The sequence below is a fragment of the Myxine glutinosa genome, chromosome 6 (genome assembly GCF_964187855.1).
Source record: "Myxine glutinosa chromosome 6, kmMyxGlut1.1, whole genome shotgun sequence".
Classification (NCBI taxonomy): Eukaryota; Metazoa; Chordata; class Myxini; order Myxiniformes; family Myxinidae; genus Myxine; species Myxine glutinosa.
The window spans coordinates 182,935,190-182,961,311 of NC_136266.1; the positions used below are offsets into that span (position 1 = coordinate 182,935,190).

A 26,122-nucleotide genomic window follows, 5' to 3' on the forward strand; every position below is an offset into this window, starting at 1 on the left:
TGTTTTTTCGTTAGATTGGTGCATTTAGATGAATAATCACGGGGGCTGCTCTGCCATATCTCTTGCAAAACATCCGAAACTTTTATTTTAAGAAGCGTACCCGAAATTGACAACTTCCGCGACTTGCGTCTGGGAACGTATCGACTATTGCACACATTTTTATTCCATAGAAATCTCTGTATACAATATATTTAGCCAAATTAAATGAAAGCTAAATATCTACTGTACCTGTTGACAAGTGGTTTGTTACTATATATTGAGACCTTGAGAAATAAGAGCTCTATTATGACAATGACCCGATTGTTACACCGAGACTCCAAAAATGAGTCACAGAAAACACTAATTTTGTAGAGGCTGCCAAAAATATTTTGGTGGCAGCATTATAATTACTAGGGCATGCCCGTACTATATATATATATCTAAAATTATATCCCCCCCCCCTCTATTTACATGAAATGGTTTGGTCCATTCACAAAGCCAAAGCGAACGGCTTGCGAGTACGGTGACAATCCCCCCCTCTATTTACATGAAATGGTTTGGTCCATTCGCAAAGCCAAAGCGAACGGCTTGCGAGTACGGTGACAAACCCCCCCCCCCCCCCTCTATTTACATGAAATGGTTTGGTCCATTCGCAAAGCCAAAGCGAACGGCTTGCGGAGTTTGGTAAATAAATCGCCATAGCTCGGTAACTACTTGTCCGATTAATATGAAACCTTGAAAAGGCACATCCTCAGGTCCCCAGCAATATACCTGGCAAGTTTCAAGTATATCGGACCCGTGGTTGTCGAGAAACAGCGGTCACAGACACACAGACATACACACACACATACACACAGAGATTACTGGAATTATAGATAGATATCTAAAATTATATCCCCCCCCTCTATTTACATGAAATGGTTTGGTCCATTCGCAAAGCCAAAGCGAACGGCTTGCGAGTACAGTGACAATCCCCCCCCCTCTATTTACATGAAATGGTTTGGTCCATTCGCAAAGCCAAAGCGAACGGCTTGCGAGTACGGTGACAATCCCCCCCCTCTATTTACATGAAATGGTTTGGTCCAAAGCGAACGGCTTGCGGAGTTTGGTAAAGAAATCGCCATAGCTCGGTAACTACTTCTCCGATTAATATGAAACCTTGAAAAGGCACATCCTCAGGTCCCCAGCAATATACCTGGCAAGTTTCAAGTATATCGGACCCGTGGTTGTCGAGAAACAGCGGTCACAGACAAACAAACACACAGACACACAGACACACACACACACACAGAGATTACTGGAATTATAGATAGATTACCTATTTTGATGTGGAACAGATGTTTATGAGCTACAGTTTGATACCAAATTTATGTCCATATATTGTAGACAAATGTAGTTATAGTGTTGGCAACATGACAACCCAAACAGCCAAAATTCAACTGGTAATTTGCATGATTAAACAGACGTGAAAAAACTCTCTAAAGTACAATTTCATGCTACATTTTGGACCCAAATAAGTAGCTATATATTTTAAAACTTACTCTACTCATCATCATCACTTTCAGAATCATTATACAGGCAACCCCCACTTAACGTCGTATCGCATTACATCGTTTCATTATTAAGTCGCAGATTAATTAACGCACGTTTTCGTTTAACATCGTGCTATTATTCGTTATAACGGAGTCCATCCATACATATTACAGTACTGCATCGTAAAGTGTCGGGAACTTACTTTTCCACGCATGCATCGTAAAGTGTCGGGAAATCTACTTTGACATGCATCGTAAAGTGTCGGGAACAGTAGCTACTGTACTTTGCTACGCAGCGTTCTTATGTTGTGAAGTTGGCATCTACGAACTTTATTACGCTAAATAACTAGTGTGATGGGTCCAGAGCATGCAGCAAGTGAGTGTCGGGCTAAGAAAAGCAGAAAAAGAAAAAAGCATTAGCATTAGCCGTTCATTGTAAATCCAATAAGAAGGCATGGATTACAGGAGCATTGTTTACTGAATAGCTAAATATCCATGCAGTCACTGAATGGAAGGATTATTGTGCAAAGGAAAACATTGTTTTCAAGATTTTGTTAGTGATCGACAACGCACCTACCATCCAATCAACCTTGATGACATGTGTGATAATGTCAAAGTTGTCTTCCATCCTCCGAACACAACGGCACTTTTGAAACCGATGGATCAAGGTGCGATTGCAGCTTTTAAAGCTCATTACTGTGGAAGTCTTTCAGGACTTCAGTATGATTGACTATCTGAATATGTCCATCTAAGTGAGTTTTCACTTACATCCAAATTGCTTGGGTCTAAAACTCTGACAATAGCAAGATATTATAATTATTAATGTGCTAATGCTAATAATAATGAAGATGAGCTTTGGGAAAATTATATAATCGTTAGAAATATGAAATGAAGCGGTGCTGGAGCTTAGAGCAGAGAGAAGCTCGTGTGGTGACCTTTTTTGACCTGCTCTAAGCAGTTTGCTGGCGAAAGTGCAAACTCTGTCCTCTTATCTTAGACTCGCACATTATTTAAGCTACAAACTGTGAAATGTCTGGACAGCGGCATCTACTTGTCTGGGATACAATGAACTATGATGACCTTTTAAGACTTATCTGCTCTTTCTGAAAAAAGCTCAAAGAACCCACACAACCATATCGTCGACAGAACTCTCGGAGTGAAGAGAGAACCTGTGTGGACGTCCACAGTGTGTTGTTGTTAATGAAGTGTATGTGACTGTAATCTGTTTTCGCAAGTATTAAATAAATTGCCCTCAATAACGTGGTATTCTCTGTCTCAGTCATCTTATTGAGTAGAGAAAATAGCTACAACATTACCTATGCCACACATTTAACCAACTGATTAGCGAAACTGTTGGAGAGAAGCCGAGCATTGTGAATATTGCCTTGGCTACGACATCCTGAAGTGCATCGATAACATCGGTGAGTCCTGGGCTGAAGTTACCGAGTCTTGTATGAATGGCATATGGTCAAAGTTGTGGCCTGAATACGTGAATAACTTTAAAGGATTTGATGCTGTCCCTACAGTGAAGAAGGATATCCTAAGCTGGAGATATAAGCTCCCACACCACTGGAGAAGTGTGGGAGAAGGGAGACAGACATGGGCGGCTGTGCACATGCGGGCATGCTTTGCCACGAGACATACATGCAAGCAACATGTGTAGTTGATGTTGTGTACCTATTGTTTATGTTTTGGAGGTGGAGGTTGGTCTGGCATCATTTGTTGATTGGATATGCAGTGGCGGTGCTGTGTTGGGGGAGCTCGTGCGGTGCATGGGGGGGGGGGGGGGGGGAGGGGTGCCCGCGGCTCGGGCCGTTTGTGGCTTGGTGGAATCTGGGGTGTCATAAGCTGGCTAACGAAGTAGATGGGTTGCTGACCTTGGAGGAGCTGCAACTAGGTGTTGGGTCGAGACTCGATTACATACAGATCTGTGAAATGGATGTTTTAGTGGTCTGAGAGCTTAATTGTTGAAAAGGTTGTGCATATAGCCCGGGTTTGAATCCCGAGTCCCAACCATCAGTGAGTGTATTAATGGAGATGCATATTTGAATGTTCCAATTATTGCGCAGAGGGATGTCAATGTCTGAGAGATATTTAGGGATCGCATGGCTGGAGAAGATAGTACAATAGAGTTTCTTCTTCTTCAAACAAGGGTGTATTGAAACTGCTGTTTGTAATATTTGCTTAACATTAATTTTGTACCAAAATATGTTTGTCCTTTTTAAGAATGTTCCAGTTTGTTGTTTTTGACAACTCATTAAGGAATGAAGCAACAACCTCTTTCGAAGAATGTAAATACCATTAAATTCTTAACATCTGCAAGAACCCATCCAGGAATTGTTAGCAACTATAGTGCTCCTCTTGGAGGTTGCAGTAATGGAGTGCCGCGTGCACTAAGTGGGGGAAATGCGCCAGGGGTTTATCACCTGGGGTAATAAGGTTGGATCTGAAACGCATAGATCAAACAAGTTGGATGTATTGTTGTTGCACATATGGGACCACACAGAATAGTGAGTGGATCATGAATGCAATTGTGCTACTGCAGCGTAGGTGCTGCAGCTAAAGAGGTCGCGATGTCAAATTTAGAAGGGTCAAGTTTGCGTCATTCGAGTACAGACAGGTGCTTTTTGTGTCCTACGTTGAATGAAATGAATGAATGATCGTTTTAAGGCCATTTTCCCCGCTAGAGCGGGGTTTAGCCTTGGGGGCCCCATGACAATCATGGTTCCCTGTTTGAGGCAATGTTTTTATGGCCGGATGCCCTTCCTGACACCAACCCTTAGTCGCCTCTTACGATGCGCAGGGATACGGTGTACCTATTCTAAACCGGGGTACACACCGGGATCATTCATCCCAGCAAGCTGGTACTCAATTTGCCGACCTTGGAAGGATGACAGGCTGAGTCAACCCTCCTGGTGTTAATTTAGCGATGGACCAGGATTCGAACCCAGGATCCTAAGATCCCAATCCGGCACCCGAACCGCTAAGCCAACACCAGGCTAAGCCAACACCGACGTTGTACGATTAAAATTCTGTTCGTATTTGGTGAATTCTGTTAACTAGCTCCGCTCCGCGCTATTGAGCGTGCCTCACCACATGTCGTTTCAGAGGGATAGGCATCTTTGAGCATCGTGGTGTGTTTTGGATCTTCGGGGTATAAAGGGTCGTCAAAGGTCTGAGGGCTCTCAGCAGTCTATACGTAATTAAGAGGGTGTTAATTTTATTTGAAGAAGAAGAAGAAGACGTTTTGGTCCCATATAAACATACATAACAACATAACATATCCATATACGTTTGCTCTGTTATAATAAGATAGATGAACGATCAAAGACTATTGATCCATCGGTCGCATTGACGAGTCTGGTTTGGGCTGGTTCAGCGAGCGGTCGAGGTAAGGACATGCACTGGTTAACTACACGTCCGGATATGAGGACCGTCGCATCAAGGTTGGCCGTAGGTCGGGTTATGTTGTGAATTAATCTCACGCGCAATGTGAAGATTGTAGTGAGCATTAGATAATACAGTATGATTGGCAGACAAGGACTGTATCGATGGGAGAACCATGCGTAATACAGTGTACGTTACAAATGTGCTGTTAACGTAGCGATCGCTGGAGTTGGTCATGCTGAATGCGAGTCAAATAAAGTTACGATCGGCTTTCGGGGTTTCACTTTGAATGCAAATAGGAACGTGGCATGTCGGAGAACTAAACAGCTGCCGGTACTTTAATTAATACAGGAAACGGCGGAGTGTTTAGAAAGACGTGAAGGGCGAGGGGGTGTAAACGTCGAGTCGCCCTCGGAGCTGTCGTACGCCGGCGAGCGTATGTAATATGTAGGTGGGCTGCAGGAACGTACGCACCAAAGTACTTGGTGAGATATCGCTTTGAAGCACGGCATCTTCCGTTTCAGACTACATGGGACAGAGCTGGCATAGAGTTTCGAGGGGACGAGTATGACGTCATCGTATGAAGTTAAATAAATTTATGTAGATTAGGTTTGAGTCCCGCGACAAACGGGATGTGGACACCTGTGGATCATGAGGGGCACGTTTGCGGTGTGAGTCCTGCAGCGCGAACGTGCGTGGCGACCTGAGACAGGTTTGTGGGAGATCGAAGCAGTGCACTCTGTGCCGACCGGCACAGGTAAGCGCGAGTGCACCGGTGAGTGCGAAGGAGAGAGTGGACAGCGAGGAGGTTGAAGGAACGAGACTGGGAGAGCCGTTTTGTAGAGACGGGCAGTGCTGTCAAGCGTCGGATCATCGCTGTTCCGGTGCTCTCTCTCTCTACTTGCTGAGTTGAGCTGAGCAGTGCCTTTTGCGGGTTTGCACAGAAATTTGCAATTTATACCATGGGCGCCGTCTATAGTTCACCTACTCTTTGCCAGGGACACCGTGGGCTCTTTGATGGACACCAATGAAAACGAGTGCTGGAAGATGGGATGCTCGTTTCATGTCCATCGGAGAGACGGCTCACACATTGTTAAATCACCCTGCCTGTGAAACATCGGATGACAGTTTATAATGGGGTCAGGATTCAAACCCAAGCTAGACCCCTGTCTGTCTGTTTGTTTGTCTGTCTGTGAGCAGGACATCTCAAAAAGTGGTGGACAGATTCAGACGAAAGCTGGTTGACAGGTTGGGTTTGTCTTATGAATGACAAGATGCGGACATTTCGTGGATGTGGACAAACAAATGTGGTGTAGACTTCGGATGTGGACAAAGGATTGATGACAAGGATGAATTAATTTGAATTGTGGTGAGGATGCCGATCCAGATATAAAATTTAGTTAAATTCTGTAGTCTACTATCAGTGGAGTATAAAATGTGGACTGTTCGGCCTGGCAGAGGTCTTTATATTCTAGGTCTGGAGGCCTGGCGGATTGGATGAACGTGGGGTCTTGAATATTTGATGAGTTGTGGTCGAGTAGCTAAGTGGTGCGCCGTCGGTTGAAGCATGGCATTATTGCACTGTTTGAAAATGGCAGGCTTTGGTGGGCCTGTATGGAAAGCATGTACACTACATATGCAGGCAGCAGGATGGATCGAATTCTGAGGCTGTTCCATTTTGAGGCTATTGTATTAAAATGCTGGAATGTTTTGTGCGAGCATTTTTATTCGCAGGCTCATGGAGGTACAAGTACGGTACTCGGGGAAAATGAGCCCACTTCAGCTGTCAAGTGTGAAGGTGAAAGAAGCTCTGCCAGAACCAGCATCATGACCGTGCCACCCTTTCAAGCCAGGTGAGCGAGTGCTAATCAAGAACTTCAAGAGAAAACACAGCCTCCAACCAAGGTGGACCGGACCACACCACATGCTGTTGGTCACACACACTGTCGTAAGGTGTGAAGATAAAACCTCCTGGGTACACACATTTCACTGTCGAAGGTGGATATCCCCAAAGGCCCAAACCCAGGAGGACACTCAAGGAACACTAGCACTCATAGTCCAGCGGAATTGTGAAAAAGCATGTTGTAGCATCATTATGAAGTTTCTTTGTTGATTCATTATCTCTGAGCTATCCTGAATCAGAATCAGGCGGGTGCCAGAGTGGCACCCTTGAGGAATGTTTTTTTAGAGGCAAAAAACAAAATGGCCACCACTGATTTCCGATGAATTTTGTTTTGTGCAATATCTTCACTTCTAATGAACTTAGAAACACAATTTTGGTAACTATTATTATGTTTTCAAGGTCAAAGATTCCGATAATGATATAATTAAAGTTGTATATATAACACATGTATCATACTTTGAAGATGGCATCCACCGATAACGATAAAATTCAGATAAAGTCATCGATTTTGCCTTTTTATATGTTTTTGTATTATGAGTTTTGGGTCCCAAGGTCCCCCAGAACTCTACCAGCCTCAACCTTAGATGCCTGATCAATTTCTTTCCTTTTTGTTTCAGGTTGCTGTCATTAACTTTGTAAATAATCATTTCAATAGTGATTGCATATACATAAAGTATCTATTCTTTCTTTTCTTTTTAGGTGATGTGACAACAGTGGACCATGGCTTCTTCTGAAGAGAGTACATCCTGTTTCTTTAACTGCTCTAATGCTTCTAAGACATTACTAACTGCTGGTAGAACTAGAATAGAAAAAATCATTAAAAGTAGTATACGTAGAGGCGATTTGCTTCATGAAAAACTAACCGATTCTCAGTCTATTCTGTGTCACAAAAGCTGTGTATCCACATATACATCCGAACAGCATATAAAGAGGCATGAAAAATTAGACAAGTGTTACGGATTCGGCACTTATTATTATTGTTGTTATTATTATTATTGTTGGTTCTAAGTATTATGGTTATTGTTGTTTAAGGGAAATGGTTATTGTGGTTAAAAGGTTAAAAGCGCTCATGGAAAAAAGACAGGAAGCCGGAAGACGACGACAGAGAGGAGGAAGAAGAAGGCGTGAGGAAGAAGTAAAAAGGCGTGTCTTGAAGCTCCGTACCAAGCGTGGTCGAGCGAACGTCGCGAGTGAACTTCGAGTCCGTGAAAGGAATTTCGTGCGATTGGTGTTATCGCGGGAGTATTGAAAAACCTGCGTAGTCAGGTATAGGCATTGAGGTTCCGGAGAATCCTCGCCTAGAGGCTTCGGCTCGAGTAAGAGCCGTCCGCCATTTTGACCCTCACGCGTCGTTCACTGAAAAAGGTTTTGGCCGCGTCAGCTTGTCTCACCCTCCGGTGGTCTGCCGGGGATGGGTGTGCACCAAAGCGGCGGGTGAAGATTACACTGCGGTTCGCGGATTGAATGGTGAATGTGCACGTCTGGATAGAGTCTTTGGGATTTCCCTTTCCACCGCCAGTTTGCTGTTGGTTTGGACCACATGACGGTCCACGCCTTGCCGACACCTCCTTACTCGCCTCTTCGCCTCTTCGCCGGGATCCCCTCTGAGTTATAGAGACATTGAGGAGTGTTCTGTTCAGTTCACTGGGAGCGCAGTGAGTTTGAGTTAGGTTACTTGAGAAGATGGTACCATCTTAAGATATTGATTGTATGGTTGATTGCTATCGTTGTTGTATTGTTCTTCCTGTGTGCTTTTTAATATATTCTTTGTTTGTGGATAACCATTGGTGTTGTTTCAATATTGATTTTGACACGGAATAACATATTTTTCTGTCGTGGCTCTTCTCGGGGTTCGGAGGTATACCGAGACCAGGTGGTCGGGGAGGAACACGTAACACAAGCAAGAAGCTCCTCCACCAAAGAAAACACGACGTTCTCATACATGTGAATTTGATTTCAAAAAGCACTGTATCTTCTGTGGCAATCAATGTGAACAGCTTGATCCTCGAAAATCCACAGCGATGGAGAAAAGTGATAAAATGTAGAAGTCGATCGAGGAAAGAATCAGATGCCATTTAAGCTAAGGATTCTGACTGTTTGTGACCAACGCAATGACATACAAGCTGATGATGTACGCCTCCGAGTCCAGAGGGAATTCTCTGACTTGCATGCTGCTGATGCCCAATATCATCTTGATTGCAATAATTCCTTCATGTCACCAAGAGCTATACAAACTGCCACTAAAAAGAAAAGCACCTCTACAGATGTTGACACAGCCTTCTTGCACGTCGTCGAGGAAATGGAAAAAGATAAGTGTAAACTTTGGAATTCTGTGGAGCTTCAAGACATATACAATTCATTTGGTGGTGATAAGCAGTCATGGCGTCATCTTGTCAAATGTGTAACAGCACATTTTGGATCAGAACTCATGAAGTTGTCAGGAAATGGGTACGCTAGTCTACGAGTCTTCAAGGGACATGCACCAAACATCTTGAGAGCAGTGGAGGACACAGACGAAGGAACTCCAGATGTGAAACACACTGTGAAGTGTATCATTCAGGAAACCAAAAATTTGAAGAAGTCTGACAATACATACTCAACCCGTATTTCGAATGAGATTGCAGCAGAAGTGGTAAGCCCAACCCTAGCAAATCTCTTAGCAGCATTATCACCAAAATTAGTTGACAGCAACCAAGCCCTTCTCATTGGAAACATTGTTACAAGTTGTGTCACCAATGAGGCAACAAGTCTTCAGATCGCTCTTGGAGTGTTGCTCAGAGAAAAACAGCTGATCGATGAATGCCACGCCTTTGGCATTTGTGCTTCATATGACGAAATACTCCACTTCAAGGCATAAGCTGCACATGCTTCATCAAACAAAGAAGAGCTGAGAGGATTGTTTAACAGCAAAAGTGGCTTAATCCAAACAGTAGCAGACAATTATGATGCTAATGTGTCTTCCCCGAATGGACTTCGTTCCACTCATGCTCTTGCCCTCCTTTTGACCCAAATGACTGAAAATGATTGCAGTTGCAGTGGTGAATCATACTGCTGTAATGAACAGACAAGGGCAGTAGCTGCTTATCAGGATTAAGATGATGAGGATTGAACATTGTGTAAAACATTAATAAGGATGCATGTTGCTCCAAACAAAGTTATTATTTGTCAGTCTGAAAATAAAAGTAAATTTCAAAATCATATACTTGTTTTGTCCATTTTTTTTTTTTGTTTGTTTGTTTTTTTTTTTTTTTTTTGTATACAAAATCGAGGCTCGTGAAAGAGCGAACATTAATCACACAGAAAGACAAACCGACACATAAAACATATAACATCGGGAGCGGTAGACAATATGGGGAGAGAGGGGGAAAGACACAAACACAACATTTGAGAGCAGGGACCGAGAGACATGACATCGAGAGATCTGAGAGAGGGCGAGGGCTTTGGGGGGGGGGGGGGCATGGGACGGGGGCGGTGGGAGAGGTATAAAACATATGGACACTGCCAGGACTTCCAGGAAAGAAGTTGGAATTTCAAACAAGGTGGATCTGGGGTGAATTAGCGGGGGTAGAAAAGATCAAGGTTTTGGATGGGGGAAGATAAGAGATGGTGGTGAACAGCTGTTTTAAAGACCTGGAGGGAGGAGTGGGATTGAAGGGAGTGAGGGAGTTTGTTCCAGAGGCGGGAGAAAAGAGGAATGAAAGAGTGAAGGTGAGCGGCGAGCCGAGATTTCGGCAGTTTAACCATCAGAGGGTTGCAGGCAGATCTTGTGCGACCTGTAGGAATATTTGGGGGACAGAGCACAGAGAGAGCTGGGGGTGCAAGGCCGGAGAGGAGTCGGTAGAAGACAGAAAGACCACCTACCTGCCTGCGGTGAGTGAGTGAAAGGCCCTCAGAGATAGCTTCATCGCGGGAGATTCCAATAATTCTGAAAGCTTTGGTTTCAACAGCGTGAAGCCGAGCTAGGTGTGAGGCAGGAGCACCGGCCCATAGGGGAGAACAGTATTCCATTGAGCTGCGGATGAAAGCCTTGTATGTGGTGAGGAGCTCAGGTGTGCCGAGGAAGGACTTCACACGACGGAGGATGCCCAGTCGGCGACTGGCTTTGGAGGCCAGCTTGGAAATGTGGTTTTCCCAAGAAAGATCATGGCAGATAGTGAGACCCAAAATCTTGAGCGACAGAACTTCTTGGAGAGGATTGTTGAGAAAGGAGATGGGAGGGTTGTCCAGTCGATCTTTTCGGAGAGACATAGTAAGAGTGTGAGATTTGTCAGGATTGAAAGACATGTTCCACTTGTTTGACCAGTCTGTGATTTTGTCCAGGTCTTCAGAGAGTGAGGAGGCAGCAGACTGCCGATCTGAGGGAAGAGGAATGGTCATTGTCAACTGTCCACATGTATCCAAATATATTTGTGTAAAAAGCACATTTAATGGCATTGGCATTTAATGGCATTTAATATGGAATATTTTTTTTGTGGGGGTGAACTTACTCTTCAAGATGACTTAGAACCAAAAGTTCATTGGAATTATGTTGAAATTATTCTAGATTTTGTTAATGTGACCTTTAAAAGAAACAAAAACCACATTTGACATTTCGAAGCAAATAAATTGATCCTTGAAAGTGATGTAAACTGATATCGAACTCAATTCACGGACAGTACTGTGTTAAACTTCTGTACGTTTTCCAGAAGTATCTCTATTTTGCACATTAGCCAAATTTTTTATCAACAAAAACAAAAGCTAAATTATGACTGGGATTACGGACAGTAAAATTACAGTTCAGTACTTCGTGTAACCCCCACGAGCATTCAGCAGAGCACGTACACGTCAAGGCATGCTGTTCACGAGATTTGCCAAGGTTTGGACAGGAATCGCTTGCCATGCAGTGACAATAGTCTGCTGCAATTCACGCACAGAGGTAGGCTGCTGGTCCAAGTTGTCGATTCGACATGTTAATTCTGCCCACAAGTTCTCGATCGGATTCATATCCGGGGACATGGCAGGCCACTCCATATGCTCTACACCACGGTCAGCAAGAAAGTGTTGGATCATGCGAGCATGATGAGGCCGTGCATTGTCATCTTGGAAGACAAAGTTTCCTCGAAAGGCTGCACGAGCAAATGGAAGCAATGTTTCTTCCAGAATGGCCCTGTACTTGAACTGGTTCAGGTTTCCATTCAGAACAACCAGGTCAGTTTTGCCCCCTGCATGAAAAGCAGCCCAAACGGTCACCCCACCACCTCCAGCTTGGACTCTTGGCACTATACAATCTTCGTTGTGGGCTTCATGCACTTGTCTGCGCACTCAGACGCGGCCATCTTGACGATAGACCAGAAATCTAGACTCGTCACTGAAGGTCACATGATTCCAGTGTCCTGGCTGCCATTGACGGTGTTCTCTGGCCCACTGCAATCGGCGCTGGCTGTGTTGTCTGGTCAGACGTGGCTTTCTCAGGGGATGCCTGGCACGATAGCCTGCTTGAACCAGTCGTTGGTTGACTAGCCTTCTGGATACAGCCACATTTGTCAGTTGCTGCCACTCAGCCCTAAGCCGATTAGCTGACTTGGTACGGCCATTGCAGACTAACCGGTGCAGCTGGCGATCATCTCTCCTTGTGGTTCTGCGTGGACGTCCTGGCCTCGGTATTGGAATAGGGACACCCCTCTGAGCATTTCGTTTCAGGATCTTTGACACCTGACCTCGAGTGATGCCATACTGCCGAGCAATAGCACGCTGTTTCATGCCAGAATTTCGTAAAGCCACCACTCCATGACAAACAGCATTGTCAAGTTGACGGCCCATCTCCAGAGGAAGCGGCAATAACTTTTGTAGACGTGCAGCAGTTGTTTTCCACTAATACAGAACGCAACAACCCTTATATACCCGATTGTGAAGCCAATCGTCAAATGTACCTGTCCTTACATTTTGTCACGCCACCTGTGATATAATCCTGTTGTTGATTTCTTGCTGCGAAAGACAATCAGTGACATGGTTCTTTCAACAAAGACATCACCGAAGGGTAAAATAAACTCACCAGATTGATATACCGAGTTCAGAAAGTAAACCCAAGTCAAGAAAAAAAAATATTCCCTATTAAATGCCAAGTCTGTATGTGTGAATCTCCTATTAAACGGCTTATATTTTAGTACGGTGTATTTAGTGTCTCATCAGACATCGGACTTCAACATTACAAACAATGAAGTGATTCAGCTTGAAATGCAGAGAGCAAAAGAGAAGGATTTACCCGAAGAAGATGAACCTCCTCGCCAATTAACGACGAAGCAGATGTCGGAAGCCTTCAAACTTATTGAAAGTGGCATTGAAATCTCCAGTGACGACGATCCTTAAAAGGAGCGTGTCTCAAAAGTGGCCAGAGCAATTGAAGACGATAGAATTATAACCAGGCTAAGTCACATTTTAGTCATTTCGAGAAAAACGTGAAAAATATTTTGAAAAACGTGAAGAACGGGGGAAAAAAAAAAAAGTGACTTCACCTGGTTATAATTCTATGGTCTTCAATTGGTGATGCAATTAAGTGCTATAAAGAGATGTATCAAGAGAAAAAGAGAAAATCAGTGCAACAGAGTCTGGATGTATTTTTTCGAAGACAGGTTCCCCAAGAAAAAGATCTGAAGGAATCATCCAAGGGAGAGGTGGACGATTCTGCCTCTTCATCATCTCAGTGACTCCACCACCTCAAACAAGCTTCATTTTAATCATTGGTGAGTACAGTACATAGTTAACTTATTGTAGTAAACTTATTAAAACTTCAAATGCCTTATGTCTGGTGAAAAAACAAAAAGTATTGGGAACCTAACCCCAATTATTTACATTAATTCTTATGGGGGAAATTAGGTTCGCTGAAAGTCGTTTCAGTTAAAGTCGCACTTTTCAAGAATGTAACTACAATGTTAAGTGAGGACTGCCTGTTCCTCACAAATGAACTCAAATTTGGTGATCGGCAATGCAAAAATCACTGGCTAGCACTTGCGAATTTGACGTTGCTAATCAACAAATTTTCGTTCATTCACGAGTCATAATCATGCTGGGTCCATATATGACAGGTAATCATCCTCTCAGAGTGAGAACATTCCAGGCACCCACCCAAAGGGACCACCTCAGGTGGACAACACCTCAGCACCACACCGACACACACCACCCTAACCCAACCCAAGAAGGTTACCCCGTGCTTTTCCTCCTATCATCCTAGAATGGGGTTCATAACGGCTTTGGCCACAATCCCGTCATCTGGCGAGCTTCCCTGTGAAGGCCAGCTGCACTAGGAGGTAAGGAGTGGGTTTTTAGTTTTACAAGCGTGGATCAGCTCACTATGCTCGCCTCAATACGCACGCTATAGAGGCACGGGCTTCTTTTAGCTAATGACAATGACCTGACTGAATTTGAGTAGCTGTGTTGTCATAATTTACACCAATCATAATACAAACATTTTTTTGCACAAATTTATTTGTAATATTGGTGGATATTATTTATTTGTAATTTATTTGTAATCTAAAAAGGTCCAAGTGGTCTAAAGTTCTAAATGGGCAAGAGTCTAAAATGGTCGAATGGATCGAAGAGTCTATTGGCAGAATCGCAAAAAGTGGTCTAGAAATGAGTTTAGGGAGTACCACATGTTAGAAGCTGCCAACAGGTATTTTTTGGAAAGACAACATCCTGAATTTCATGAAAATGCTCATTGGCAGTTTTGAAAATGTTCTATCGGGAAGATATCTGGTTGCCATGGTAACCACCTCAAATTACTCGAAGACCATTAATTATTCCTAATTATTTTGAGCACCAAATGACAGATTCAAATGCTCAAATATATGTTTTCTGATAGCATATACCAGCTGGTTTCAGGGAAAAAAATTGTGGGCAAGGTCAAAGGTCATGACATTTCGTTTTTTTTTAAATGAACAAAAATAACATCAAAAATTGTTTTGATCTGGAGAAGTTTGTATAGCTTCACCAAATTTTGTGCTATACATTCACTTTCATTTTCAGAATGAACCTTAGGTCTCTACTGATCAAATGCTGATCAGCAAAAAACAATTGAATGTTTCCATGGCAACCATTAGAACAAAGTAAGGAGGTAAGAGAGTCCTCACATATGCACGTATGGCGATGTAAAATACATACATGAACATGTACAGTTCGGACTATGCTCTTCATTTTTGCGATGAGCGTTGGACTTCGCATTGCATATGATGCATCTAATGATTGGAAACTTTACTTGGTATCATTATTCAGACTGCATTGTGTAAATGGTTGCTCTGGAAACCGCGTTAATAAATTAATGTAAATTGTCAACACGATTCAGTTTTAACAGAAATTTCAGTCAATGGAAGAAGTTTAATAGCTTCAGCAAATTGTGTGCAATGGATTAAATTTTACTTTGGGAATAGGCCTTAAAGTCTACTGATCATTAACTGATCAACATAAATAATGGTTTCCATGGCAACTATTATAACTAAGAAATGAGGCCAGATTCACTGAAAAAAAAGCACATTTAAAACAAATAAAATGCATACATGTACAGCAAAGTAGAAGGTTGGATGAGGTGGCTCAGGTATGATATGGAAGGGAAAGGAAGTGGGGAGGAGCTTTGAGGAGGAGGGGAGGGGGGAGAATTGGAGAAAGATGGTAGGGGGGGGGAGATTAGAAGAGGAAGGGTGGGGGTTGGGGGGGGGCTTGAAGGGAAGGGGTGAGTTTTGAAGAGGAGGGTGAGGAGGAAGATTTGAAGTGGAGGGGGAGGGGTGATTAGAAGGGGAGGGCCGAGGAGCTGTTTAGGTGGGGAGGAGCGAGGGGGAGTTTAAGAGGGGAGGGGCGAGGAGGTAGTTTAAGAGGGGAGGAGCGAGGGGGGAGTTTAGGAAGAGAGGAGCGAGGGGGGAGAATTGAAAGGGAGGGGTGAGGGGAAGTTTTGGAGTGAAGAGGTGAGGGGGGAGTTCAGGAGGGGAGGGGTGCGGAGAGAGTTTAGAAAGTGGACGATTTATGACAAACGAACATTTATTACAAACTGGGTTTATTGTGATTTTCAAGTCAGAGATCCATTTGAAAACGATATAGGAGGGGTGGAATGAAGGTGAGTTTAGAGAATGTCGAATGGAAGGACTGCAAGAGATTGATTTTTTTTTGAAATGAAATGAATGGAAGATTAAATTTAAATTTAAATTTAAATTTAAATAGGAAGAAAAACAGCATGTTGAAATAAACCACTGAATAAAACACTGAAGGGGAAAGTTTAAACATATTTAAATAATATTTTTTTTAAACCGTGAAAAAACAATCTGGGAAAAATCCCTGAAGTGAGAGCGTGGATCTGAGAAAGAAGGAGAAAGGGTTGAATGAGTCTGGTGGAAACCAGAATTGGAAAGGTATCAGCTGGAGATGGAAGAAAGCAGTGGAATAAAAGGAGATAAAGGGGGCGGGGCGAGAGGCACGTGGTCGTGGGCTGGGCCCACAAGGAGAGAAGGAAATAATGCATTTTTGTTTTGTATTTAAAACGTGAGACAAAGGGTAAGTTGTTCGGGGGAGGTAGGGGGAGAAAAGAAAATCGAAGAAAAAAAACAATACAGCGAAGGAAAGAAGTTATATTCACAAAATACCAACGGGGGGATGACGGGGGGGTCGGGAAGCCTAGAGGGACCAGGCCATTTTTTTTATTGTGACTTGCACTTGCAAATTATAATTGTGCTTGCACTTGCTTTCTTTTTGACCCTTGTAAATTGCTGGGTAAATGGGTTCCTTTATTCTTGCTTGAAAATACTCAGGTGAATTTTTTTGGTGCACAGTGGTTTCCAACCTGCCTGTATCGTCTCTTTTCCTAATGACTCGGCTATGGTGCAATAGTGATAGCAGGGACGTTTTTCCCCAACCAAATGGCTCCACAACATTAGCCGGTCCGTACTCGGCAGTTCACTCAAATACCCCTGATCAGATAAGATAAGTAGAGTACGAACTGAGGGCACAATCTCCGGTTAGGTTAGCCATGTGAAATAAAATGAAGTGAAAATAAAATAAAGTGAAAATAAAATAAAGTGAAAATAAAATAAAAAGGTTTTAAGGGCTGCAGAAAAAAAAAAAGCGAAAAACTTTCCTCTGAAGTTTACCGCCATTGATGCACCGTATTTTACACTACCTTATTTAAAACGTTAAATTAGTTATCTGTGCCTCTTGTTTGTGTCCATGATGAAGTCCCTAAATGGAATGATTTTTATTTTGTTTGACTGCCAGACAGGCAGATAGAGTAAGAAGATTACCTTACTCCTCTCTGCACATGTGCACTAGGGATGAGATTCCATGCAATTTGCTGAACCCTGGGCCAAAGTATTGCTAAACTGCAAGTTTGTGTTCTGATTCATGTTCTAGTGTTCAAAATATAAAATTCAATCAAATTAAGTAGTTCCTCGATCATAGACCGAAGCCTGGCGTTGGCTTAGCGGTTAGGGTGCCGGCTTGGGATCCGAGGATCCTGGGTTTGAATCCCTGTCGATCGCTGAATTAACGCCAGGGGGGGTTGACTCAGCCTGTCATCCTTCCGAGGTCGGCAAATTGAGTACCAGCTTGCTGGGATGAATGATCACGGTGTGTACCCCGGTTTAGAATAGGTACACCGTATCCCTGCGCATCGTAAGAGCGTGACCAAGGGTTGGCGTCAGGAAGGGCATCCAGCCATAAAAACATTGCCTCAAACAGGGAACCATGATTGTCATGGGGCCCGCAAGGCTAACCCCCGCTCTAGCGGGGAAAAATGGCCTTAAAACGATCATTCATTCATTTCATTCTCGATCATAGACCGAAGTGACCTGTAGACCAACACACAAAGTGAAGCGATTGCTTACCCCCACATTATGCTTCGCACATGTGGGTTAACTATGCATTTACATGCATAAAAAGCATAAACATAACATGGAGTCACATGTGAACCCATTTCTGACAATGAAACGGAATGTATTTCCATCATCTGAAAGTTGAATGAAAATGCATTTCAATCAGCTTTCTTCAAATAAAAACCTCATTGTTTCGGTGATTCACTTGTTATCATAAGTTTTTGCTTGTAGAGCAAGCCACAGAAAATACAATGCCAGGTAGTTCCACAGAAGGTCCATATATTGACAAAGGTAGGACATACCACCTGGCTACTCACATCAACAAAAGTAGCACAACCCAAAGTGGCTTCAAAATAATAAATAAAGCCACAATGAGATTTCAGCATTTTGCTCGTATAATCCCAACTACCAAAAGCAGATCGTTGTTTGCACATACATACCAATTCAGATTAAAACCAGAACAATGCGACTGTGATGCCAATATGGCTCCACATAATCCCACAACGGGATGATGCCATATGTATGGGTAGCGGATCACGTTTGTGATGTTTTGTGTTGATCAGATAAGGTTCGTTTTTCTATCCAAGATGGCTGCCAAACCACGTGACCTATGACATCATCATTTTCAAACTATAGGCAACAGTGCTGTTCGATGATATTTGTAAAATTTCGCATCGATAGGGCGAGCGGTTTCACAGATATAATTATTTAATATTTTCCTTCAATCCAAAATGGCTGCCAAACCATGCGACCTGTGATGTTATAAGTTTAATATTTCAATGCAAATGGGTCATAGATCATGTGCATGCAATTTCAGATTTTTAGGATAAGGAATTTGATTAAAACATTTTTGGCTGGTACACCACCACCTCACCCATGATGTCATCATTATCATGCTTTTGTTCCCCATTGTGAGTATTTGACAATGTGCCAATTTTCAAATTTTTCCATTCAGCAGTTTCCGAGAAATAATTATTTAATTATTTGCTTTTAATCCAAGATGGCTGCCATACAACGTGACATATGACATCACAATTATCATAAAAAACATTCTGCATGGGTGTCACTTCTACCCTGAAAGTTTCGTCTCAATCGAATATATGGTTGCTGAGAAAAACAAGGTTTAGCCCGTATGAATGGACAGACGGACGTACAGGCGGAAGGACAACCCAAAAACATAATGCCTCCGGTGTTAGGATGAGCACTCTTGAGATAATGAAGATGACTTTAGGAAAAAAAAGGCAGCGTGTGCAAAGCAATGAGAAACAGGTGTCGCGGCCGCTTCCGTGTTACAGATTGGGCGCGCACTCTTCACACATAAACGTGCGACTGAGAAAGACGTGTAGCGGCCGCTTCCGTTTTGCAGATTCGTCGCGTGCTCTTCCGCATCTCAACGGTTCTGTTGTCATCATCGTCGTTCATGGCAAAATACAACTGAATGCAAGTTCAGAGTGCAAGTGCACGAAAAAAAACGAAATACAGTTTACCTCAAGAGATATGTTTTTAACACGCACTAAAGCAATATGACGTCAATGACTGCCATGAAAATCCGCGGCGAAGTATTTTACGGTATTACAACTGAGCCCCTCTTTACATACTTAGGGCCAAATAAAAAAACACCAGTTGATCGTCCATATTTAAAACAATAAAATAAAATAAAATAAAGGAGGATGAGGCCCTTTTCATTCAATCTTTTTTTCAAAATGGGCACCATGTACTGTTTAGATTTTGATGATTTGCGTGTGATATGATGGAATGGATGTTTATATAAATCGTTTAAAATAAAAAAGCCTTCAATTTCCGATATTTTGCCTTTTCATTTGGACCCCCCAATTGAAGCCCCGCCCGTAGGGCGGGTACCGTTGCTCGTAGAAGGGAATGCGGCGAATGTTTCTTGCCATAGCACGTTGCAGAACATTATAGATTTGTAGGAATTGGCATGATAGAAAGGATACTTCACCACGTCAACCAGATCGGCACCCTCACTGCTGCTCGCTTCGAAAATTATAGCCTCAATCCGAGACACTTTATGGTGACAGTATCCTCCAAGCTCCATTTTGGTAACTAGTGGGCCCCTTTGGACCAGATTTTCATAGATCTTCACGGCCTTGTATCATACCTGCCTGCTGTACTGCTTGAGCATTAGCTTGCCTTTCACCAAGCCCAGATGTGCTTGGGCCAGGGCAGAGGGGAAAGGGGAAAGGAGGGAAGGTGGGATGGAGGGGAGGAAGGCAATGATACATTCGTTATTATAGTCAAATGATGAGGAGTAATTCATTGGTGAAACACCAGCGCAGTCATCTTCAGAGCCTTCCAATCACCCCTTTTAGGATGAGCACTCGTGAAATAATGAAGATGACTTTAGGAAAAAATCTTCACCTATTGCAGAATCTCTGTCTGGAACAATAATCTGAAACTACACTATACTCAAAACGATACTCTGAGGTTTCTGGATTTCAGACCAGACTTTGGTGGATTAAACTGGTTTTATGAGCGCCCAACCGTCCCTCTTCCCTCAGAGCATATTTCTGGTATAAAAAAACCACCTTTAGAGGCCATTTTTCCCCGCAAGCGGGGGTTGGCCTTTTTCGGGGACCGTGGTTGTTGTTGTTGTTTTTCGGTCCCCTTTTTGAAGCAATGTTTTACGGCCGGATGCCCTTCCTGACGCCAACCCTTTTTGCCGCCTTTAACGACAAGCAGGGAATTACCAGTGAACTGGTACTCAATTTGCCGACCTCGGAAGGATGACAGGCTGAGTCAACCCCCCTGGCGTTAATTCAGCGATTGACCTTAAATTCAGCGAATTTCTGGTATGTGGGCAGTAATTATATTTGTCCAAAGGCCTTTGAGGGTCTGCATAGCTGGATGACATAGCTCTCTCTAAGGGCCGTTTTGGATGCAATGTCCATAATGATCTCCCTCTTTCCTTTTGGAATGCCTAAAAGGGCAAGGCATTTGCTGAAAGATGTATTGTAAAATCCTCTACTACCTATTTCTCCTGGAAAGTCGTTTACAGACCATCCTCGATGTTCACAATCAGCTACCAGGTCTTCATATTTGCCTTTCTTTCTGGCATATGTATTGGACAGGTTCTCCTCCATCGGGACTGTCGATTCAATAATGATGTAATTCTTCGTTACTGCCGAATAGATGGTGATATCAGGCCGTTTGGCAGTTTCCATAATTTATGGAGGGAACACTATTGGCTTATGGTCTTCATCCAATCATTAGCCTTCTGTAGGATGTCCTGTGTTTCTCCCTGTGGAAGTGGCAGGGTTGGGTTCCTGGAAGGATGTACCATCAGCTGTACGGAATGCAATGGTGGAAATGGAGTTTGGCTTCAATACAATAATGGTCTTCGAATTTGCATCTTTGATACAAGGGCTGATGCAATCGCTCTTAGGGTTTGGTCATGGTGCCAGTTGTATCTTCCATTTTGGAGTGAGTAACTGCACCCATGAAAGATGTGGAGCAGTGTGCAATGATGATGATGGCACAGTTGACAGTCCAAGGTTGGTTTTGCCCCACAATCTTAGGTTGGCTGGGGAAGGGAGTTGGCCGTGGATAGCGTTGATGTGGAATGACAGTAGTTCCGGTGTCCATACATAGAGGAGTTTTCCCATGATATATCGGTATGCATGGCAGAATCCCATCTCAACCACTGTCCTTGTTTAGCACATCCATACAGGTAGACCAACATGTCTTCCTCCTCGATATCCTTTACCAAGTAGCAAGGCATTTCCTGTGTTCTCTTCTGGTCATGTCTTATCAGCTTTTGATTTTTCCTGTAGCCGAAGCCTGCTCAGTCAGTTTGACCTCTGCACATCTCATTCAGGATAAGGTGTCGCTCCTTCCATTCTAACTCTTTCACACCATTCCACCTAGCCTTGTTTTTCTTTGTTTCCAAGTACTCTCTGTACAGTGTTTGGTTCTTTCCATCCCTGGAGTGTTTGTTAAAGTGGTACTTGGTGACCTACATACATTTAACAGAGGTGGGAAGGTACAGTTGTAGACCGTACCTTTTTCTGGTTCTGTCCAGGGCACTGTTGGAAGTATATCTGCTTACCACTGCCCATCTTTTCAGGTACTTGGTGCAGGTTGCCTCTTGACTCTCAATGTAAGATATTGGGAAGTTATAGATGATGAACTCCCAGGTCATTTTAGGCACAATTGCATTGTTCTATATCCATATCTTCATGATTCCAGACAGATTGCTTTTCTCGGTTGTTTGTAGCATTGCTACCAGCTTCATCTTGAACATTTCTCTGATGTTATCATCTTTCATTATTATTGTTGTTATAATATTATTTGTATTAATTAATATAGGTTTGTTACAATGTTATCATTGTTTGTGTTATTTATTTTGTAATTAGATTGCCATGCCAATGAAGGACCTATTAACTGCTCCATACATCTTAACATGGCGAGCATTTAGAAACATGGGAATTCTTCCGGATTATTACTTCCGCCGCCAAAAGCGGCTGGAATGACAGCAGTTCCGGTTATGTTTTCACCCCTGTCTGTCCGTTTGTCTGTCCGTTTGTGAACAAGACATCTCAAAAGGTTGTGATGCGAAATTTGCCAGAGAGGTAGCGTATGTGATAAGGATGAAATTATTCGGTTTTGGTGAAGATCCGAAATCGGCGACTAGAATTTTTAAAGTGATTCTTCACCATTGGGACATAGGGCCAAAAACGATGTATAGCAGGATATCTCAAAATATTGTGGACGGATTTGGACGGAACTTGGTGGAGAGGTTGTGCATGTGATAAGGACGATTCAGTTCGATTTTGGTGAAGATCTGAATATGGATTCAGATGTGAGAATTATTTTAAATTTTAAGCGATTCTTCACCATTGAGAGATCGGGTGAAAAGTGATATAAAACATGATATTTTAAAAAGTTATGGATGGATTTGGACAAAACTAGGTGGACAGGTTGTGTGTGTGTGACAAGGAAGAATAAATTCAATTTTGGTGAAGATCCGGATCCAGATCCAGCTAGTACAATTTATTTTTTTTGTAACTGGAATGCCATGCCATGGAAGGACCTATTAAACCTTCACATGGCACGCATTTAGAAACATGGGAATAGTTCCGGATTATTTGAACTTAATTAGCCTAATAATTCACCAAATGTCTGTCCGTCTGTCTTTTTGTCTCTGTTCCCAGGTACCGCAAAAACGGCTGAACCGATCGCAACGAAATTTTGGGTGGGCAATCCTGGGACCCCCTGGAGTAAAATAGGCTAGATAGTTTTCCCAATTTTCCCAAACACGATGGAATAATATTTACCGATATGAACAGTGATGTGGCTTTTATTGAAATTCTACAAATACTGTTTAGATTTTGATGATTTGCGTGTGATATGATTTAACGGATGTTTATATAAATCGTTTAAAATAAAAAGAGCCTTCAATTTCTGATATTTTGCCTTTTCATTTGGGCCTCCCAATTGAAGCCCCGCCCTGTACCATTGCTAGTTAGCCTAATCAATGAAGGAGGTCATGATGATCATTTTGGTGAATCACATTCCACATCAGAAAGCTCCACCAGCATTCCACAAAAACCTGACTGACACTGACTGTCAGAGGGACTGACGCTCTGACTGTCTGACTGACTGACTGTCACACACACACACACACACACACACACACACACACACACACACACACACACACACACACACACACACACACACACACACACACACACACACACACACACACACACACACACACACACACACACACACACACACACACACACACAATTTATAGTAGAGAACAATGAACGTCCACATCAAGCAAGCATAATCACTGCTCGTCTTGAACACATATCAAACAAAGAATTGGCCAGGCAGATCTCCTTAACTGAATACTAATATACATGTGAGGGGCAAGAAACAAAATAATGAAAGTGCTTCACACAGTGCGAAACAGGTTGTATGAGTGATCTATTACTTATCACACACACGCTCTGGCAGCAAATTGTTGAAAGGCTTATTTAAAACTTGTCAATCTTCACAAAACTTTGGGGCAGAATTAGCAATACAAGTCGTCATCAGCTTAATAAACCATTTTGTGACCCTTGTATTTTGTTGTTTTGCACTGTTTTCCACAGGATTAACTATATATTAAGCATGATCATCATTCAGACATCTTGATCCCAAGTAAAATTTGAGTAAATTGATGTACATGGGAAAATTACATGCCCAGACCAGGAATCGAACGAACCCAGGTCCTCTGGTGAACTGTACCAGTTCAGAGCACTGGTACGGTTCACCAGAGGACCTGGGTTCGATTCCTGGTCTGGGCATGTAATTTTCCCACATATATCAATTTAATTATTTATGATCCTGTTCATTGATAAAAAAAAGTTGAGTGGTGTTACATTGTACTTTGGATTCTTCTTTTGTGGATTAAACTTTTACGAGTCACCATTTAATAGTCACCATGACAAATAAAAGTACTGTGTTATTACTAACCTTGGGTACCAGACAACCCCCAATCTTCAGATTCTACTTTCACAATCTTCAAAGTGCCTGTCAGTAAATACACACACAAACATAAAAAAAAACACACACATGCTCCTCGCACAGACGTACAAACAAAAGTGTGGGAGAAATTATAAGCAGAACAATTATTCTTAAGCTATCTAACTATAGTCGGGCTATCGCCGACATCCTCTTTTAATTTATGTCTCACCTAATCATTTCTCAGGATGGGGAAAAATGTAACTGACAGAGGCAATGTCAAACCACCTCTGGCTTAATTTCTTACAAACCAAGGCAATGATAAACCATTTGGTGTAATCTTTTGTTATATAATTATATTTATTTATGAACAGAGTCATCTAGTTGGATATATTGCACTTTAAAATTTTGAACCAAATCTTCCCAATGGTGAATTCATCTGTACAATGTTACATACCACGATTCATCTGTATCCACATACGACAATGTTACATACATGACGAATTATGATTTAGGAAATCTTGTAAACATATCTTTTAAACATGCGTATATATATACATATTGAATGAATGATTTAATCGAGTTAGTTTGAAGGACATTGGTGTAGAAGCTTTTTCTGAATGTCACCGAGATGTCTGGCCTGTTTTCCATCACCATTGTAATCTGCATGGGTCTAACGTGCATTATGACAATACCCTGACTTGCAAATGTTTGCTAGCCCTCTGTTTCATTTCAACTCCTCCGATGGTCAAATGGACTCGGTGGGAGAAATTGGGCAGAACATTGTTAAATCTTCAGCAGTAATTGTCTCATTCATATACATATCTCTTCCACAATAGAGGATGGAATGTAACTAGAAAAGATCGTTTGTAAATTCCAAACTGAGGGGGTTGGGCTTACATGTTCTCTTTGCCCCACCCGTGGAATCGTGGCTGGATAAAAGGCTGTGTTCGAAGACCAGAAATCAGAGCGGACTATGATCGATGCTCGACATGGCATCATGATCCTTCTCTCCTATATGCACACAGCTAGAAAAATCTTGGTACCAAACTCTGTAAATAAATATTTTGAACCTTTGTGAAGTAGTCTAATTTGACTAACATCTTTGAGTTTTCCCTCAAACAGTTTGGTGTCAGAAGTGGGATTGCAACACCCTGAAGGAGCAGGAGATTTTGGTGGTTGGCAGCTGTGGTGGCAAACACAGGTGGCCACAACAAATTGAGGTGAAGGGTGCCTTTTTGAAAAACTCTGTTAGGCATCTGTCCCCACTGCAGCTGGTAAGTTAAACATAAGAGTTGAGATAAACATAAGAGTTAAGATATACATGTGTTAAGATATTTAAAAGACAAGTATAAGTGTTAAAATGCCTCTCATAACAGGCATCAAGATGCATGTTAAGTGTTAAGATGCCACTTTGCCTCTTATCTCTTGTCCTGCAGGTGATGCAATCGGCAGTAAAGGTATTGAATCGTTTATTAAATATTTATTTAAAAGGGCAAAACCTGGATGGGTGAAAGGGGCTCGATGGCCTGTTGATCTGATAGACCATTGCTCCAATGATCTATTTAGCCACCTCACAGGGAAGCGCTGGTAACACCATGGTCAGGATGGCTGGGATCAAGGCCAGAGGCCATGCCCAGGGTGGCCCAAAATAGCAGGCTTGAAAGAACAGCTTGGACACCCTAGAGTTGCTGAGCCAGGGGTAAGGTATCCCAGGGGGACAAGGAACTAAGAGTTCCACTGATTGGTTATGCGTCCAAACTAATCACTTCCAAATAAAGTTTTAATGAGGATCCTCTGAAACTTGAGTAGGGTGGTGTGCTTGTAAAACATAACGAGTGAGTTAGAGAGGGTGGAGGTCAAAAAGGTAGATGGCCTCCTCATATTTTTACCTGCAGCCCTAAGCTGTCCCAAGGGGTGTGCGTCATATAGTCGATATCCTGGGTGGGCTACTCCCAGTGGAGATCCTAGATGGATGTGTGTGCTTGGTAGACACAGGGTCCAAGAGGTAACAGAGATAA

At 42.6% G+C, this 26,122-nt stretch overlaps 2 protein-coding genes across 2 annotated transcripts in view; one reads left to right on the plus strand and one right to left on the minus strand.

The window, feature by feature from the left end:
- LOC137429008 (uncharacterized) overlaps window positions 1–26,122 on the minus strand; it is a 75,522-nt gene that overhangs the window by 16,538 nt on the left and 32,862 nt on the right. Inside the window, exon 3 of the mRNA XM_068118979.2 lies at window positions 24,114–24,170. Coding sequence (XP_067975080.1) covers window positions 24,114–24,170 — 57 coding nt within the window. The remainder of the gene's footprint in view (window positions 1–24,113; window positions 24,171–26,122) is intronic.
- LOC144892539 (uncharacterized) lies at window positions 6,700–9,894 on the plus strand. Its single transcript, XM_078779499.1, has 2 exons — window positions 6,700–6,751; window positions 7,501–9,894. The coding sequence occupies exon 2, from the start codon at window positions 8,870–8,872 to the stop codon at window positions 9,656–9,658; it is 789 nt and encodes a 262-aa protein (XP_078635625.1). The 5' UTR covers window positions 6,700–6,751; window positions 7,501–8,869; the 3' UTR covers window positions 9,659–9,894.

Excerpts from the sequence above, each read along its gene's own strand:
- LOC144892539 (XM_078779499.1), top strand. The coding sequence starts at position 8,870 with ATGCCATTTAAGCTAAGGATTCTGACTGTTTGTGACCAACGCAATGAC.